This window comes from Chaetodon auriga, chromosome 11 (genome assembly GCF_051107435.1).
Source record: "Chaetodon auriga isolate fChaAug3 chromosome 11, fChaAug3.hap1, whole genome shotgun sequence".
Lineage (NCBI taxonomy): Eukaryota > Metazoa > Chordata > Actinopteri > Chaetodontiformes > Chaetodontidae > Chaetodon > Chaetodon auriga.
In genome coordinates this window covers 12,422,626-12,443,091 of record NC_135084.1, presented here as the reverse complement: position 1 = coordinate 12,443,091, position 20,466 = coordinate 12,422,626, and the positions used below count along the sequence as shown (strand labels likewise).

At 38.3% G+C, this 20,466-nt stretch overlaps 1 protein-coding gene across 2 annotated transcripts in view; it reads right to left on the bottom strand.

The window, feature by feature from the left end:
* The window catches only part of lmbrd1 (LMBR1 domain containing 1), a 56,777-nt gene extending 37,241 nt beyond the window's left edge, over nt 1-19,536 (bottom strand). For both annotated transcript variants that reach the window (XM_076742820.1, XM_076742821.1), the window contains exons 1-5: nt 19,435-19,536; nt 17,299-17,475; nt 16,049-16,112; nt 2,374-2,471; nt 1,160-1,227 (exon numbers count right to left, since the gene is read on the bottom strand). In XM_076742820.1, coding sequence (XP_076598935.1) covers nt 1,160-1,227; nt 2,374-2,471; nt 16,049-16,112; nt 17,299-17,475; nt 19,435-19,500 — 473 coding nt within the window. In that variant the 5' untranslated portion in view covers nt 19,501-19,536. The remainder of the gene's footprint in view (nt 1-1,159; nt 1,228-2,373; nt 2,472-16,048; nt 16,113-17,298; nt 17,476-19,434) is intronic.
* Between the last annotated feature and the right edge of the window lie 930 nt (nt 19,537-20,466).

The window sequence follows — 20,466 nt, the reverse complement described above, 5'->3', positions numbered from 1 at the left end:
AAAACACGGCAACATTTAGGGTTAGTTATCATCTATATTTTCCTGATTTAGTCCATCTTCAGTGGCCAGGCTCCAGCTGGTGCAGACCACCACAGGCAGGCTCCAAAAACAAGCTGAAGGTCCCTCATCACCAGTAGCCACATGCTCTGCTCCTCCAAAAAAGTATGCCTAAGTCTCAAGATTGACTAGGCAATTTTCTTTGAAGGCACCTAGAGTATGGTGTTGCCATCCAGACCTTTGAAAAGCATTAATCAATATTCTTTGGATTAACACAAAAGGGTTAAAGGCTGACTGACTAGTTATTAAAAAAATGAAAAATAAAAAAATAAAAATAAAAAACCCACAGCAGTGAAAGATCAGGGGTCATTTCAGGAGTGAAACACGTTGCCAGGTTTAAGGACGACAAACAAAAGCCATCAAGAAAAGACCTACTGAGGGAACAGTCACAAGTGAACAAAGCCATTATGTCTCCCAGCATTAGAAAAGCGGTCTGGGATAAAAGCTATCATGTTGTTGAAAATCAAAGGACCAAAGCAACAACTGCCAGAACAAAGCCCCAATAGTTCCAGTTCATGAAGTGAAAGAGAGGCAGAATTGCTTCTGTCTATAAAAAAAAGTCCTAACTTAGAAACTTTAAGTTGGAAGAGAGTATAGTCATGTGTCCTTTCTTTTCCCATAGCAGATAAGCCTTCCCCCAGTGCACCATTTAATGGTTGAGAGGGCACATTAAATCGTATAGGTTGAACTCCATGCATGTTGCTGTCAGGGCTGCAAAGGAAATCTATTATGTCGCGTGGGTGCTACTGAACACAACCAGTTTAAACTGGAGGATAAATGGAACATGGCCGGAAATGTGCATCGGTATAGATTTGTAGACAGAATGCCAAGAAAAAGACTCAATATTCCCTCCACGTGTGCTTTGTACATCTAGAAAGGAAGCAACCAGATAGACAAGAATAAATCTATATTTAGACAGACGTACAGTTTTTTCTTTCTTTTTTTTTTTTTTTGTCTTGAATGGCTTATCATGGCGAGACAAATGGTACTGTGGCTGTTTGAAGGGGTCCTCCTTTCATTAACTGAACACAATGACATATCCACACCCCCTTCTACATATCGTGTACTGAAGCAGAAGAAGCCATCCGTGTCTCCAACTTACCCAATTAAAAGGAGCACCACGCAGACAATGGCAAATCCAACTGTGTACTTCAGAGCGTTTTTCACTTGCTGTAATAAAAGACAAAAATTAAACTGGTCAATCGTGGCCGTGAAGTGAAATATTATTATTCATTGTGAGTGAGGGAAGGGGGTCATACTCTGTTTAGCTAAGGACTATAGTGAGTGAGAGCTATATAGAGTGAGCGTAGATCCAGTTTGACCTGGCAGAGATAACATGTCACTCCCAGAGCTATTCAAGGTGCTTTTAAAGTAACAATACAAAAGACCTCCCTGTCTGTGAGAGAAAGTGCCTCTGTCAGCTCAAAACTGACACAAAGAAGGGAGAGAAGACACAATGTGATAGCTAGTGTTGGGTACATCACTCATTAAAAAGACTTCTGAAGATAGGGATTTAAATATGTGTCAAATTCCAGATAACAATATGTGGCCTACAATTTATTTTTTTAACGTCCTGAAACCTACACTTTTTGCAGCAGTGTTCTCGTCTTTCACAGGACCTTATCTCCATCACGTGTGCTCGTGATGTGACCTTTTTGGCATACATGTGCACCCTGTGAGCGCATGATGACAGAAGATGACAATACAAAAATGGTCCATAAATCGACAGGCTAACTTTCACGACCACTTAATGATTTTTTGAGTTTGCACTTGTTATTTTTGAGTATGACCAGTATTGCAAATTTATAATTATACAAGAAAAAATAAACCAAAACTAGGCCTTGGAAGCCAGTTGGACAAATGGCATAACACTATAGACACTGATAGTTATAGGACAGATTAAGTGTATTTAATATAATTATACAAAGATAATATTGATGAAGTACTTTTAAGTTGTAAGTTCATGTTCATCATGTTCATTGGTCATTTCATCTATAAAAATCCAGCTGAAATGAGATGGTGTTTCTTCAGTACCAGGGCATAAAAACACTGAAGCTGAAGAAGCTTATGGGAAAACAAAGTAAAACTGGGAAGATGGACTTTTGCTTTCACTGTTTGTCATGTAAAACATGTGTTCACATTGATCTGTACTGGCTGGGAAGTTCAACGGAAACTACTTCGGGGCATTTTTTATTCATTTTTCATTAAAATATTGGTCAGCTGCACCTGAATGATGAAAATGAAATTTGAATACCTCAGCGCTGCATCTGAGCGGGCCACGCTGCTGTGTGCAGAAGGAGAAAGGTGCATTCTTACCGAGCATTTGTTCACGTTATCGTCGTCCCTTTCTTCATAGTAGAAATACACAAAGGGGATCCACAGGAAGACGCAGAACAGAATGATTGAGTAAAGCGCTATATGGATACAAAAGGAAAACAGAAATCCAAGAATTAGCCAAAGATATCTTTTTATACCAGATGTTGCTAATCCTGAATATCCATTACCCCTTCATAGCATACACTATGGTAAACGTGCTGTATCATGAGGCTAAAATGTTGAAACACTGCAGTGCAGTACATAGAAAAGTACAAATCTAATGATGTTTATTCAGACGTATAGCTTATTTTCTGCGTGCCTGAATCAGTCAGCAGTCAACATTATTCCTCTCATGCAATTTTGATATTACTGTAGGATGTACCCTGTTTATCCACTTGTAGTGATGTGTAATTTCCCTTGACAGACTACAGGCAATATAAAATAAACATCAAAACTGGCTTCTGTGAAGAATATGCTTTAATTTCCCTAATCAGGTTGTACCACAGTCATCGACTAATAAAATTCTCCCTTCCAGTCACACCGTTTGTTTATGAATGATAATAGAAGTTGTGCAAAGTTAAATTTGTCAATGAGTTGTTGACTGTTTGCGTGTCTAGAAAACAGTTTTGACATAGCTTCCATTATCATCCATTTAGCAGCATTAGATATGAAGGAAGGAATTTCTAAGATAACATGACCCCATTTCAACTTTCTAATGACAAATCTAGGGCAGGGATCACTTATTGATTTATCAAGAAATACTGGCACCACAGTGAAACATTAAATAACTTACATTCAGTCATTCATAAATAAATGTTTGCAATGATACAGCTCACACTTAAGTTCCTCCAAAAACCCAAAATTTTCATTTTCCCACCTTTATAGTGTGACAACACACTGTTCAATACGCACATACTGTAGGTGATAACAAGGTGTTCTCTAGAGTTGTCAGATTAATTAGTTAATTGTTGCATTTCCTATTGGCTGAAAAAAGTAGTAGACACCCAGGGTGGTTAAAGGAAGAAAGCCCTTAATGAAACAGAACAACATCTGATATAAAAGTAACCTGATGTCCTGAGATATGTCAGAATTTCAGCTGATATTCAGGCTTCCATCAAGGCCTACTGGAAAGTTTTCTTTCTTTGTGCTCATTGTTTTTAATTGCTTTGAGTTTGTAGCTCACTTCTCTGTCCAAATTCCTCTCCTGTACTTGGAATGTGGCGATCCAGACAATTCATCCTTTTGGATAATGACATATATGGCCACAGGGTCATGAGTTTGAGGAGCAATTTTTCTAATTATTTTCAACCAATAATTCTTGTTAAAAGCGTGCTTGTGGTGGTAATTTTAGTCCAAGTCTAAAAGATATTACACGTAAGAAAGCTTGAGGGAGGCAGTTTTACCATAAATGAAAAGTACAGCAGACATATGAGCCCAGCAGGGTGTTATAAATGACATGTTTTGAAAAATGGTGTTAGCTATTTAATGAGAGGTCCATTAAGCAATCAAGGCCCACTTTGAAAAAGTTAGTGAATTGGTTTGTTAAGCAAAGTACTGTACTCCTCTATAAGAACCGCTAATATGCTACAAGAAATATAATTAGCTTCTCATCTCATTAAGGTGGTAATGCTGAAGTTTTTCACACAAAAAGAAATACTACATACAAACTTTCTATTCATTTCAAAGGGCAGCCCTTCAATTTGTGTTCTCTTAAAGTTTCCTTATTAATTCAAATGTCAGCAGGCATGCGCAAGAACTAATAAACTAATAAATACAAACAATTGTCTCTTTCCCATCAGTACCTTTTCCACAGTATGATGGAGGTGTCAGCTGGTATTCCAGCAAGAGCAGCTTAACAAGGTGAGGTGTAATAAGGCTGGTTAAGCAATGTTAACCAGCTAACGGCTTTACAACGGTGTCTGATAATGGATGACAAGACTTATTTATCATAGGCTGAATCATTCATTTTATTGCTTTTTTATTCTTCTTCTTGGGATAGCAAGTGGACCAAAACCATATGTATGCCGCCAATAATTAAAAGCAGTCTTTATTATGGGTGTTGTCTTTATTGTGAGTGCTGTCTGTAAAAGCCAGTTAATAACATGACTGGCTGTGTTCTGAGTAAACTCAGAATGGTGCTGTTACAACTGATTCAGTTACAGGGACGTTTGTATTTGATCACATTATCCATTTGCCATTGGTGTCTTTAATATTGCTTTGGGCCAAAGTCACAGAGCAGGTAATCACTGGTCCCATTTTCATGGTGAGCGCTGCAACAGCAAAAAGTAATCTGCATCAGAAAATGATTTAATTCACTAAAGCCAGTGGCCTTCCATATGAAGTAGGAGGTGGGTGGTTTCCCGATATGTTTTGTGAAGCACTTCTGTCATGGATTTTGAAATACAGTCATTACCATGATAAATGTTTTCGCTTATTAAAAATAATGTGCTTCACTGTGGCTGCGATAACATGTAGGTACTCACCTACTCACAGATGTGGAGTTACACCCTCCAACTACTATTTTCCACAACAACAACTGGAAAACTCTAGGTTATGTGTGTGCTAATCTCTATCTTTGGACCTTTTAAGGGCCAATGCAAAGCAGGATTCCCTTCAAAAATGAAGCTCAAGGATGTATTGATACCAACTTCAAAGTTTTGCCATTTTTATGCTGCTTTACTGTTTATTTTGCTGGTTAGCCTGTTGAATTTTGCATAAACACGTTCTGCGCCTAATGAGGCTCGTAGCATCTACTGTAGACCTGCACGCTGGAGCAATGTTGTCATATCTAATATTGAGAGACAGTCAAAAGAAACTGTGTGAGCGTTAAGCCTCATTTGAAGCCAGTTAAATAACCACAGTAGTAGCTTGGATGTGAGAAAATCTATTTTTACTTGCTTTTTGTGTCATCTCGCCTCGCCAGACCTGACGTTATCTCCACATTTCATACTACAACAAAAGCTCAGCTGGTTTTGTGGTTACAGGAAAGCCCCCTCTGCTGTGTGCCGCTTCAGCATGTGTGTCTGCTGCTACAGTATGTAAATGTACTCAATGCATTTACTCAGTCAGATACACTGATTGTTGTGCTTATATAACAGAGAGGGTTGGTGGTTTGATCCCTGGCCCCTGCAGTCTACATGTCAAAGTATCCTTGGGCAAGTTACTGAACCCCAAATTACTCCTGATAGCTGCGCCATCAGTGTTTGAGTGTGCGTGTGAATCGTAATCGCTCCTCAAGAGCAGGTGGCACTTTGCATGGAGCCTCTGCCACCAGTGAACCAATGCGTGTGTGTGCATGGTTGATTGGTGGCTTGTGTTGTAAAGTGCTTTGAGTGGCCAGTAAGACTACAAAAGGACTATATGTAACATAGTTTGGATTTTCTAAAAAAGAATCCTGTTTTGAGTCGAGTAATCCTTTACTTTTTGTAATACTGGGATACAATACCATCATCATATAATGTCATATTGCCCACCCCTACTATGAAGTGGATGTAACACACCTGTCCTTGGTGAAAGAACATGCTATGCTCTGATCCAAGCCTTTCTTGTTTGTTTGGATCTTCCTGTACAAGAAGCGCTTTTAGAGAAAAGACTGACACTCAAATACATTAGGAATTCATGGAGTGGAGGTGAGGCAAAAACACTTAAATAGAGAGATGCTATTTCAAGCTGGGGGCTTTTCTTTCTGCAGCAAATGGATGTTGGTGAAGACAGCCCAGACAACCCCAAAATAACTCAAAGAAAAGCATGTCACAAAGATGTGCTCAGCAACATGGTTGGCAGAGCTCAGTAGCTCCTTGAGGTGATAATGTGAATCATTAGCACAAATCACATTGTGATGCCAACTAAAAAAAAAAAAATGCACAGGAAGACAAACAGCTCACCACAGCCACATCACTTTTTTTCCCTATATGTAAAGGTTTAATATGACAGCGGTGCTTTATAATCTATGAGTAAAGCCTCAATTTAACATCAACAAAATCAAACTAAATTCAAGAGTTTAAACCATTAATGGATAAGAGATTTAGGAGCACACAGAACAACTAAACGCATGCCTGGAGCCCTGCCATGATAGCATGATAAACTACGCAACTAATTCAAATTGAAAATATGCTCCTGATAACCATTTAATCAATAACATCAGCACCACACTTCGACTTCAGTGTACATGTGGAAAACAACCATTCCGCATCAGTCAAGACTGCATGGCCTCAAGCAAGTACAAACATGTACCCTGTGGAATGGACTATATTTCACAAAATGCTCTCTCTGCTGCCGACAATGAATGTCACTGTTATACTGGCTTGCTTTTTGCCAGCTGTGATTGTGACAGGGCATTACTTTCAATAAACACATGCTCATTGCCTCACTGAGGTATCCATTTACACTCATTTACAGCCAGACAAACTGAGTTTAGGATGATGCCAGGAGCCAATAAATGCAAGCCATGCACAGTATGCAGCCGCTGGCATATGCTTGTGGGTTAAGGCAATGGGTAAAATTAATCATAACACCATGAATATTAACATACTGAGAGAATAGGTCATACTGCATAACCATGGATCATCCATTACTCTCTAAGCAGACCTTCTACCGAGAAGAACGCCTGACCGGGGATAAAAGTTTAGCACATTTATCCCCCTGACAGAGAGCAGAGGACTAAATAATTAAATGTTCTTCCTTAACCCTTTTTAGTTATTGTGTTCAAAGATAGTACATCCTTCAATTTACTCACGGTGAAAGCAAAAACATAAAAAGAAAATATTTTGGAGGATTGGTAGAAGTAGCTGTAAAAGACTACAGTCTACTAATGGAGTGGCAGCTGGGGAAACAATATGAGGGCAAGAGTTATATATTACCTTGTTATGTTTTAATAATTATTTGTTGCAATGTACAATGATTATAACTGTTATCAGTCACAGCAGTACCAGTAGTTTAATCAGTCCAAGCATATGTATGGTTTAATGAGAAACATTAGACCCTTGTCCTCACCTTACTGTGGCCCTCCACAGGGGCATTAGCACCTGGACTCCTGTCCCTTGCAGACTGGCAAAATGTATTACATTTCATGTGAAATTGAAATGCCAGGGGAGATTTCTCATAGAAACACTGTCCCTGACAAAGGGCTCAAGAGACTGATGAAAATATCTGTCTGTGCAGACTAGTGCTGAAAGGTATGACACTATGAGCTTGCACTCTCATTTCCTGTAAACATCAGGGGAGGCACCATTTTTGGGGGGGTCAAAACTGTGATAAAACACGAGTGAATGTCAGACTTTAATTTGACAGGTAGCATGAAGGACATGCTGCCCATGTTGCCCTGATGTGTGAGTAAACAGATGTTTGCCAACATGCAAGACAAAAGATCTTGACAAGCTGATGCATAGAGCCTCACTGCTGCTACTCTATTTTAGTCATTCTTCAATAATGCAGTTTTATAGGTCAAAGAGAGTTATGATGAGATGGAAAAAAATAATTATTTCAAGTAATAGCTTCTTAATGTCACAATTTTAAATTTGCTATACTGAGTCCAGGATATATTAGTCTGCATATTTACGGTATGTTATTGTCGTTTTTAACCATGTTTACAGTTGTATACAACTATGGAAGTGCAACACCTTCACATCCCTTCTTTCCCATCCACGTGTATGAAGATGCGCATGTGGGTTACATGACTCGAATGTATATTTTAATTTAGAATATCTTTTTGAGTTCTTGTAGTCGAGTAATTATTGAATTCTTTTTTTTTTTACTATTTAAACCTCTGCGATCATAATATCTGGTTAATATAATTAATTTATATTTACTAACTTAGAATTTTATAAGTTAGTAAATATTCCGGCTCTTCAAGCTGTTTTCCTCGCTGCTTCTCAGATTTTCGCCCTCTCGCTTCACTTCCGATTCAGTGAATTGAGACTTTATCAGAGTTGGTGGTGAGTATTGGAACAGTGTAAGACGAATCAAGAAGGTTTTGGTGAGTTTTGTTTTGTTTCTGTCACATTTGAATGTATTTTATGTTGAGAAAAGCACTGTTTCTGTGAATGGAGTCTGGTGGCTTTAGCAAAAGCGATAAAACGGCTGTTTCTGGCTAAACAAAATGGTATCTCTGTGGGGATCCTTCCCATAATGTTGTCAGATGCTTAGAGGAACAATCTGAGCCTGTCAGTGGCAAAAACAAGTACTTTTAGTGGACGTCCATTGATGGTGCGCGAACACCCGGAGGGATGCAGCCTGTTTCACGGCTGCCAGCTGCAGCGCTCGTGCTAAATTGTAAAAACTTCAAAAATGGTTGTCTCCATTAGTCACCTGGACACGAAAACATGGGAAAATAGGGTCCATAATCAGATAAAAAGTTACCAGAATTCATCCCATTTGTCCAGGACACTGAAATCTTCATGGACTGACACACTCATTGATTGAAATGAAATGAAGTGAAATGAAATGTAAGTCAAGCTGAAATGAGCGAATGATGTGTAGGCATGTAGATCTTTGAAAAGACATGTTTATGTTGAAATAATATACAAGTAGTATGTCTCTCACATTATGCGTTATGGACATGATGCACAAAAATAAATATTTGAGTGGCTCTTATAGAATGAATAATCAAACATCATTTTGGCCCCAGTGATCGGTTTTTGTCATTTCTTGCCTTCTGCTTCACAATAGACTGCTGCAAAGTGAAAAAGTCTGCTGTCATATTTTACCATTTTCTTCCACTTCATAGATCAATGGCTAGGTTTTTGCTTGAAAAGAAGCCACAAATGGACTCCACAGGGCTCCTTGTCCATTGTTGCAGGAAGTAGGGGACATCAATTTCAAAGAGTAGCCTTGAAGGACATGAATAGTGAGCTGATATGGAAGAACTTCTTTATAGAGGAACAACCTTAATGCAACACATTACTAAATGATTCCTGAGCCAGAAGACCAGTGTGTGCTAAACACACTTCAAATTTTATAGCTCCATTGAGCACAACCATAACTTCTGATATGGGAAATTCAAAGAATACATACTGCAACATTCCATATGACAGGAGATACAATAGAAAATAGAAAAAAGAAATATGAGGATAGTGGACTTTTACACTATATTTTTAAGTATTATTAGGGCTGTAAGGTGAGCAGAGAGGAGACTCAATCCTGTCTTTTTATGCACCCTGTCTGCATTTCAAGTTTTTCCTAAAACTATTAATAATTTGAAGAAATCAGGAAAGAGAGCATCGTGAAATGAAATACATGTAAGAACAGAAAGCCGACTGCATTAAGAGTAAGTTTTCATAAACCCTGTCTTGTTATTGGATCCAGGTGCAGTAATGGGGACGTTCATCATGAAGTGATGACATTTATGCATTATTTGTCAACAAGATCACTGGAAAAGCTGGACATGGAAGAACTATTTTTAGCTTTCTGGCAGGCCAACAGTCAATGAAACATCCATCAACACAGCATACAGCACATTTACTGTAACATTGGAGGAGGTTTTTTGTAGAACTGATTCTTTCGGCTCCTTCTGTATGCAGAGTACAGCTTTATTTGGAACGTCAATGACAAATGTCATTGCAAAACTTGACGGATTTGTAATTGGTCAGAGTACAAGAGTAAAGGAAAAGGAGTATTATTTTGGGAGAGCACCACAGTTTTGTTTTAATATAAATAATTTATTATGTTTACTTACAAGCTCGCAAAATCTGGCTGAGAAGTTACTTAGTTACTCTGTGCACTCAATGGGTAACACACAACAAATAATAAACATGTGCTGACTTGTGTTTTATCATCATGCATGGGGCTGAATTCAGCTAATGCATGAAATAAAATTGCTGAGATCTTTGTATTTTTCTCAATGGCAAAGAAATGATGATACCATGGGGAGAACAACGGGTATACAGCTATACGTTAGAGTCCGAGTAGCCAACATCATCAGCCATATCGATCAACTCTAACGTATATTCCTGTAACAGAGTCATTTATCATTAAGAGGGAACTGCAGGCTAAAAATTTTGTCCATGGTCTAAATGTCAATATTTCAAGGTAGACAAAAGGCAGAAGTGAGGAGCTACAGGTTGAGGTTTTTTGCACAAAGTGGCAAGAGAAGTGTCCTTTGTTTCTTATGCACACCGGACAATGTTCCTATCGCTGAAGGCCCCTCTGTCTCACACAAAGCTGCCCTCCAAAATAAAACTGCAATATGTCATTGTTTTCAGAACGCTCTTAAAAGAAGCACTATGCTCCCACTTCCCAATGAAATTCAGTCAGCACATGTAGGTGGACAAGAATCAGAGACAAAAAGAAAGTACTTGCAGTGTATTTTCAAGAGGATTGCATCCTCTCTTGCTTCTTTTCTACAAATGGCGTTAAAAAAGGCACAGAGAAAGCCAATGATTTATTTAAAGGGCCCAAGGGTATTTTGCCCTGTTGCTTAAGGGTCTTATGCACCACTGCTTTGAAGTACTGAGCAGTCTGGAGAAATGTATAAATGGACAGAGGCTGGAGATTGAAAGGCTAGGCTTTCAAACTTAGGGTTCATCAAAGATCACAAAAAGCTATTTGGGCTCTAAAAGGAAGTGGGTGTTTAACTTACAGACATCCATCCCCTCTGTCAAGTTGAAGGTCCGTTTTATCTAATGTTACACTGTGTAGAATTTGTAAATAACCACAAGCGTCTTTCTCTATGGACAATAAGTAACATTTCACTTTGACAGAATATTTCAACTTTCTATTTTTTGCCATTACAGCTGCATTCTGATATGGCTTTTATCTCTTCATCACTGATGTTCAGGTTTTTACTCAACCTCAAAATACATCCTAATGCAAATACTATACCCTGGAACTCATGCATGCTTTTATCTGTCTGAGCTGTAACATACCTGAAATGCATTGATTTGACCTACTTTTGAAGTTACTAGCCATCATAAGAGAAATGAGTCTGTGCCACTGAAATTTCACACCACTGACAGAGTGCTTTAAAATGCAGTTTAATGACAAAAAGGGTGCAAAATAACCACTAAATAGCACACTGTCATCCCCTCCCACTGATTCTGTATAATTGTCTGGATTCCTAATAAAAATGAAAAATACAAACCTGGTTAAACACAATCTATTGCAATAACAATGGAATTGTGTTATACTATAATTATCCCGCTATAATTACCCCACTATGACAACACTGTGCTTCGAAAACTTCAAAGGATAATTATACAGGAGAAAGGTGGATTCAGATGTTGACAATATCAACTATATGTTTGATTAAACACTTGTAAGCAGACAAAACGTACATAATTCTGTGGCAGCAACAGACAGAAATTCACCAAATGACAGCAATGTAAGGCCATCAAATAATTTCAAATGTGAAGTAAGTAATGTTGCTGAACATCATTGGACATGTGCATGCTTATTAATTGTGATCAACACAGAATACACATCAATCTACCTTGGAGAAAAACATGCTCCAGTGGACGATACAGGAAATCTGTCTGTCAACCCTGTAATTATTCCATTTGTGAAGACACAACCGGAGAGTACTGTCAAATATGGCCTTAAAGAAAATTTGTAAGGAAGCTGTGCATACAACACACATGGAGCTTGGTCTCCATCTACTGGCAAATAAAAAAGTCATGTCCCTCAAAACAGACAGAAAGGAGACTCTGCTTCTGCATAAACATCAGGATAGTAAAACAGATTATGGAGGCAAAATTTGAGTTATCATATTTTCCTATTTATTAATGTCGCCTTTAACAAAGTATGAGTTCAGCAGAGAGTCCTCTTATACTGTCATCTTCACAAACCTCTATTCACTACAGAGCTGTAGTCACAAAAATGTATCAGGAATCCCAATTGACTTTCAAAAATGATAATGGTAAAGCCCTGTCTGGGTGTATTATTATTTCATCAAAGTATTTAACTCTAAATAATCAAGGAAACTGATCAGAATCAGCAGCCAATCTGTAATAATTTCACAATATATTGCTAAAACACCTACTGTCAGATTCATTCTGGCATTACAGAAAAAAAAAACTTAAAAAATTATAATAACAACAAGTGAAATGACCTGAGGAAAATGTCATATTTCACATGATGGCTCATCTAAGCTTGGAATGCATTTGCAATAATTAAAACGCACTATGACTTTATTCCAAAAATATGCTCTGAGGAACTGAGCGCAATATCAATCAAAACTGCTCGGCTCAGATTGTTGTATTTCAGGCGGTTTTACAAGCACTCAACCTTCCTTATCAACAGCCAAAGGTTACAACACCACAACAAATTTGCAAGCAGATCATTCTGCACCACACACTCCCAGAGCTATGATCACATGTATACATGCCTGAGGCAAGTAGCAAAATCTTTCAAGTTTGTCTCTCATCCCTCTTCGAGCTCCTAGAATGCATATTCTTGGCATATCTAAGATTTTTCAGCTGGATGAGAAAATGCATATGAAAGAGACACTGTTTCCTTTTTTTCAATGAATGGCATGAACAAACTATACAGACAATGTATAATCACAGTATTTACATGGAATAGGAAAAAGGGGGGGCACAGCATGAATGCCACAATACGTAGTTTAGCAGTCACTCAAAACGATTCGAAACTTTTAGATTGTGACGTAAAATTTACTCTTAACACTTTCTAATCAGATGGAGATGTACTTTTTTAAATTAACTTCTGAACCAACCATATGAGCTTTGCTTTTGATGTGTGACAAATTTCTTGAGTGTAACTGCTCCAACACGGTTTTCAAGCAGTTTAACCATTAAATGAATTAAATGACTGACGGGACGCATCCCATTTCCATTTAAGGAGATGTCTAATCTTGCATGTGAAATCACATTTGTTATTCTATGGACCCTCGAATGCTGGATTCCTGCTCAGTCTTCTTGGTCTGTGAAAGCCAATTTTCTGATGTCACCATACCAGTGGTAGAGGTTTCTTTGATTGGGCTGTCTGGACAAGGAGACAGCTTGTCTTCCTTGCATTTGGTATTTCTGAACAGACGGTACAAAACAGTGTGGCTGACAGGCACTTTAAGCCAGCATCTGCTAGAAAACGTGTGATCTAGTGTCTTTGGCATGACTAAATTTGCTCTCTTCAAAGACAACAAACTCATATTATTATCATCGCTTAATATGACAATTATGAAGACACTTCCGTAGAGAAGCTTTGAGTTAGGAATCTATCAGCCAAATAGCCTGGACACTATCCCCATGAATTGCAACCACACACAAATATTAGAATCATGGAGTGATCCATGGGGACTGGACCTGCCCTCTCTCATAGCAAGAGAATCCATCCAAACCTACTAATGACACAACAGCAAGCCAAAAACAAGTTATAATTTTAATGAATGCAAGCTAAATGTGACAATTATGACAAGTGAGGCTAGCTTGGTAAACGTACAAGAACAGTTGTAGCTGGTGGTTGCCTTGGAAAGTAATACTGTGCACAGTGCTTTGTTGTTGTTGTCGTTGTTGTGTTGTTTTGCCAAGTAGAACAGAGCAAGTAGCAGAAGCCCTGAGATGACTGCAAAGGTTGTAAACAAACCCTTAGTTTTGCCATACAATACTCGTGGAAGAGAAAATGAAGGCAAATAAAAGAGTTATCAGTCCAGAAAATCCTGCCATGAACTGAATTGTGGGTACATCCCATTTTTATTAATTATATCCCTTAAAGGTCCAGTGTGTAAGATTAAGGCAGATCTATTGGCAGAATATGGCAGGAATGGAATATAATATTCGTGAGAATGCTTTCATTAGTGTTTAATCACGTGAAAATTACAATTGTTACCTTTTCATTAGCAGCGGTCATTTGCCTGCATTTGTGCATATGCGACCATACCCTTGCTGTACATGAAGCCACAAAATTTCATGAACCAATAAAAATGATGAAGGTTTAATGCAAAACTAATGGGAAGGTCAGACAAATGTCAATCAAGCACAGTGTGTTCGTGCCCACACAGTCCTCACGTCTAATCAGGCAAAATAAGTGAAAACACTTGTGTGGGTGGGCCCATGGGTGTGAAGGAAGCTACTGTATGTGCTTTGGTGAGAAACACTGAATGCTCATAACACATACATTAAGTCTAAGGCTGTTAGGTTTTCATTATGGTGACCATTGTTTTGAACATAATATTGCAAGTATTTTAGCTGATTCTAAAGATGGCAAACCTACGCAGGATATCTAACCCGACTGCAGCTACTGCCAATCACGATGTATAAACAATGAAAGTGATGCTTTAAATCAGTGTTCAACGCGACACTAAAGTGTTATACAATCACCTACAATGAACTAACAAGAACAGTCAGAGGATTTTGAGATAGCCACAGATGCTATGGTAAACCTGTCTAAGTGGTGTTATAAACAGTGTCATCAACCTCTCCGGAAACACCTAATTTTCCTATCCCGCCCTGACTGTCTTCCCCTGAAGGAAGTCGAGTTTGCAACCAATCACATGCAACATTAGCATATGCAAAGCAGCATATTTAACATGTGATGAAGCTACTGGGCCCCATGGGGAAATGAAGCCATTGCTGCAAAATAATAGGGTCCACCACTGAAGCTACAGTATGAATGTAAGCACAAAGTTACATCATTAAAATATATATATTTAGAAAAGAATAAATACCCTACAATACAAATGAATTGCAAGGTTATATACACATGAACCAAGAAGCAAAAGGTTAACAAGACCGAGTCTACAAAAAAATGCCATGGTAAACTGCAAATAGTGTGAAAATACTGATCATCACTGTCCATCATTAACACACAGTGGGCAAAATATCAATGATGCTAAAATCTTCATATGAAGGTCATGAAAACGATTCACCTTCTGTTTCACCAGTAACATAGTGATAGGAATACTTCATGTGCTCCATCTAATGCACAAGTCACATCCAACTAAAAACATATCAGCATACTTAACATGCAACAGTAAATTTAATCTATTATTGACAGCTTTAGTTGACTAATGTAGGCTGCCTGCCATCTGACAGATTCCATTCATTTTAATGGCCATAGTGGGCTTTTCGCCAGGAAACACTGTAAATGTTTAAATATCTCCAATATATTGCATCATCATGGAAAATACACCGTTCCGTCAGTCCATTAACATTACCCTGTGAAAAGTGCTTTCCACTGTCTATTATTTCAACACCACTGTCCATTACAGCACATTATTTTATTAGTCTCATTCATTTGAATAGCATGCTCTTGTTTATATTTTTTACATTTTTTGAAAAACGCCTGAGGAGGTTTTAAGATCAGTGAGCTATTGCATGAGCTTTTAATATGTCTTCAAGTGATAGCCCAAAACAAACCTGCTCCAGAGCAGGAAGGCCGTGCAGCCCAAATTACTAAAGAGGTAGCCTCATTGAAAATGAGTCACCATTGTGGGAAAAGATGAGCCAGTGTGAATCCCATAGTTAGACTACAAACCCATAAAGATAGCTGTGTGGGTGAGTCAGGCCACAGGTGTTATTAGATTGAAATGCTACTACCATCAATTGAAAAAGGAGATAGAGGTTATATCATGGGAGAATGACAAAGCACAGTCATTGATACGAAACAGCTAAACTCAATAAAAATATTCAAACAGAAGGTGAAGATTAAGTTCTGCAGCAATCCTCTCCACTTAAGATTTCAAGATTTTTGTTTATGTGCACCCACACAGAGCGGTGTTATTACTTACTGTAATATCCATACAGCACAGTGTCTTCAATCTGGCCCCTCGTCTCATTGTTTGCTGCCCATTCCTGGATGTCGCCCAAGGAAAAGCCCATGGTGAAAATTAGATTTAAGTTCAACGGTAAAAGGAATGTCACATAATTGATGAAAACAGGCATCAATTCGATTAAAGCTCATTAAAAAACAACAAGCATAGAACACAGAGTGATTATCAACACCAGCACAGAGGGAAGTATGGTGCCTTTTCTGGATACTGCATTAATGATGTCACTTATTTGTTTATTGACAGAGGCATGAAACAAAAAACACAGTGCATCACTTAATGAATCCAAGACCCTGGAAAGGGTTAGGTCATGTCAAAACTAGCAAGCATGTGAGTTATAGCGATGCTCTGGCAGCTTTGTTTATCCAGTCTGACAAACTGAATTCAGACATCAACGGAGAATGATGCACAACTGACAGGCACGGAAAGGAATAACTCATAGCTGTCAGACCTTTGTCTAAATCTATTTTTATTCATTCATTCAAGTAGCACAGGTGTGGGAAATTGTCCATCACAAGGTTGCATTCCCTGCATTTTACTTTAAGAATGAACTCTCCAATTGAGAAATAAGTGAAAATCTGCCAAAAAAAAGATTAAAAACCAGATATTGTATTTGAAGACAAACAGCCTAAAGGAAAATGTTTGTGTCATTTTTGTCAGTTTCTGCACTGTCATGATTCTCACTGCGCTGAGTCATGCTCAAATGATCTTTTCCCATCAGAAGCTGGTACTTTTATTTTTTCATTTTTCTGTTGACATTTGTCATATTTCAGCACAAGAGCCGCCACTTGCTTTCACAGCATTTTGCTTGTTTTGAATTTCTTTATTATAAAGAGATGACAGAGAAATCATGTTTGATTAAGTCAGTGAGGGGCTATGTTCCTGATGATTTAACATGTGCAGTACACGTTAGGTGGCCATGACTAAATTGTACAAAAAAACTCCCATATATATAGATACACACACAGCCTCTAGCAAAGAAGATATCATTACACACTTTGCTAAACATTCAAATAGACGGATGCATTAAATGACTTGGCAAAAACGTTATGAGCCAAGAAATGCATTCAGTTTTTAGATTGGACAAAAACAATCTCCACTTTGTCTTATTCTTAGAAAATTACAAAGCACAGTTAAAAGCCGCCTGAGGAAAAGTCATTAACATTTCTCAGAATGATTTCACTGGCACCGTTACAAGAACAGATACTAACCTTATAGGTACCATTGGGATACTTCATGAATGAAACAAGGAATATATCCACCGGTAGAAGTGCAGATGTTATCAAAGCAATGGCCAGTGCACATATTGCTGTGATAGTTGAAACAACTTCACTCTCCTGACGACTTTGAAATTTCCGAATGTACACCCAACAGAAAGCCAGGATTACCTAAACAAGGAAGAAAATCATTTAATAACCAAATTAAAACAGATGGAGAACGACACCGTTTATGAGGAACAGTAAAAATGAAGAACACAATTAGCAAAAATTAATTTGGCTGAGTGAGATCTATCAAATTTACAGCCAGAAAATATTACTATTAAATGAGAGACTATATACAGCACAAGAGATAAAAATTTTACTTTCGGCTCTGCATGCAATCTGCATTTAACCTCTGAAAGATTGTCTTAATAAAATTCAAAAGAACTGAAAGACAGCACTGATGAAAGAAGGAATGATGACACACATACGGGTTGAAACTGTAAAATATGTGATCTGGTATAATAGCCTGCAACTATAATGTGTTGACAATATTGTGTCGTCACCTACGCCTGATCAACACTGCTTGGAAACTAGCTACAGTGTGTGTGTGCATGTGGCTATGTATTTCTCATGTTGTGGGGACATAAATGTGCTTATACTGTCACACTGTGTGGACTTGACTTCCATATGGGGACAAACCGCAAGCACGTACATCATTACATTTTAGGATGAAGACTGGGCTTAAGGTTAGGGTTAGGTTAAGGTTTAGGGTTAGGCAAGTAATGGTTATGGTTCTGGGTAAGATAAGTCTCCTAAGTCTATGTAATGTACCCAGAAATGATGGAAACATGACTGAGTGTGTGTCTCTGTGTGTGTTGCTGATTGCCAAAAACAACCCGACCAAAGTGTTAACACAACAAGTAGGGAATTATATGAGAACAGCCTGACTGCAGGTGCTCTGGAACAACTGATCTGATTACATCATTCTCCCTCCTCTTATCCTCTTTCACCACCGGAGTGAACACAGACACACGAACATTGTGAAGAATATAACACAAAGTTGACTTTGTATAAGAAGCAAACTTATCAGACAGTTATGTATATCCATCTTAATTCTTTGATCTAGTTTATGAATTTGATTATCTATTCTGTTGCTCTTAAACATGAAAAACACTAAAAAGAGAGGGAGAGTCATTGTAACAGGCAGGAAACTCATTAGACAGACAACGGGAAAAAAGAGGCTCAAAATGACAAGGTCATATTCCAGGCACACAAGCTGTAAGAAGTGAGGACACTGCTAAAACTAGTCCCTTCAGATCAAGGGCTGCCATTCACAGACAGGATCAATTAAAGGCCTGCAGCCTTAAGCCTCTGGCTGCTTGTTTTGCCAGGTAATGACGCAGGCTTTGCATCCAAATAAGATCCATTGAAAGGTTTGTTCAAATAAAGGGCCTGCCAGTCGTGGATAGGGAAGCAGAGCAATTTATTGGCATCCAGGCACTCTTCTGGACAGCTTCTGATTTAGCCATGTGACTCTGAATGACAGCTGAGATAATGAGTGCTAAACTGAGCAGCAGATTACCTTGCTGACCAACTTCCAAGGTATTCATTTAGCATTACGAAAGCCACAGCCTGTAAGAGCGTAAAAAAAATGTGACTAACCAGAAAGCTAAAGTTACATAACTACATACCTTTGTTTTTTTCCAGCAGCACTGAATTATTCATTCTGAAGAGCAACGTTGTTGTTAAGTGTCTTTTAAAGCCTTGTGGTGAAAGCTAACTGGATCACGTTAAAAAAGTACAGTTTGTTGCTGTTACTAAGAAAAAATGTAGCCGAGGACGTTCATTTTTCTGTAATTATAGAGTAAGAATACCAGGCCAATCAACCCACCACTGTCCCTAAAGGCATTTAACATTAAGGTATACTACATTGAGCGCTTCCACAAAACAACAGCCTGTGAGTGTGTCATGGCTAATGTTAGCTAAAACCAATCCAAAGCCAATATTGACGTTAATACACCGCAGCCATGTCGCGCCTGGCAACACGTTAAACAAGCGACCCGTTCACCTGCTAAAACACCTAAAACGAACTGTTTAACGCTCTGCTTCTTCATGAAACCACTAAACAACCTCATACTTGCTTACCAAAAGTATAAAGGTGAAAATAGACCATCCGGCCGCGGACTCGGAGAGGAACGACTGAGCCGCCATCTTCACTTCCTGCAATAACAAACCCACGTGCTCCTGTTGACGTCACCACGGTGGAAGGAGAGCGGCAGCCGTGACGTCGCGGCGACAAGTCCATCTGTGCGTTGATATGTCCGTATGTGTGCTGGTGATTAGAAGACATTTGCTCACCTGCAGAGTTTAACAGCTTCACCGGGCAGTGGGACAGGACGGAAGCGTAATGAGAGGCAACATGAATACTGTCACATACCAGGGGACTATACCTCTCTACCAGAATCAGTAGTTACCAGCAATGCAATAAGGCATTGAAAAGCCAAATGAATGAATGAAAGTACCAACACCACTGTGTAACTGTGAAACTACAAAAGCATCATCAGCAAAAAGATCTTTGATTTTCAAATTTGTGATTATAATATATTACTGTAGCGTACATTATTACTATTATTATTATTGTATTGATATTACTAATGAATCAACATGTCAGCAAATTTTTTGTCAAGGTCAAGGTTGAGCTAATTTTGACAGTGTTAGGTATTCTCATTAAACAATGGATCATATCTTATAAGTTGATAAAATGTTTTATATATAAAATATTCAGTCTACAAAATAAGTATTTTGAAGTAAAAGTATTAAGTACGATAAAATATGATGATGTTAAAGTACCTTAAATTTATACTTTGCTTACACTTTACAGGATAGTGTACTATCCAGTCAGTAGTGGAAAATGAACAAATTTCCACCACTACATACAATTATGTAAAGACTGACACGCACATATCTGTAATCTCCAATATTCTATACAAGCAATTGACATCAACAGATTATAGAGGGCAGGTGAAACCCCTCTATGCCTGCAGGGTTAGGTTTATGTTTAGGATCAAACTTCAGTTTTTGTCCTAAGGACACATGAAGGTGTTACCTGTGCTAAGCAGTGAGGCATTTAGGCCAACCAAAGTTATTTGTGGGCCAATCACAGAGCACTTTGGCTTA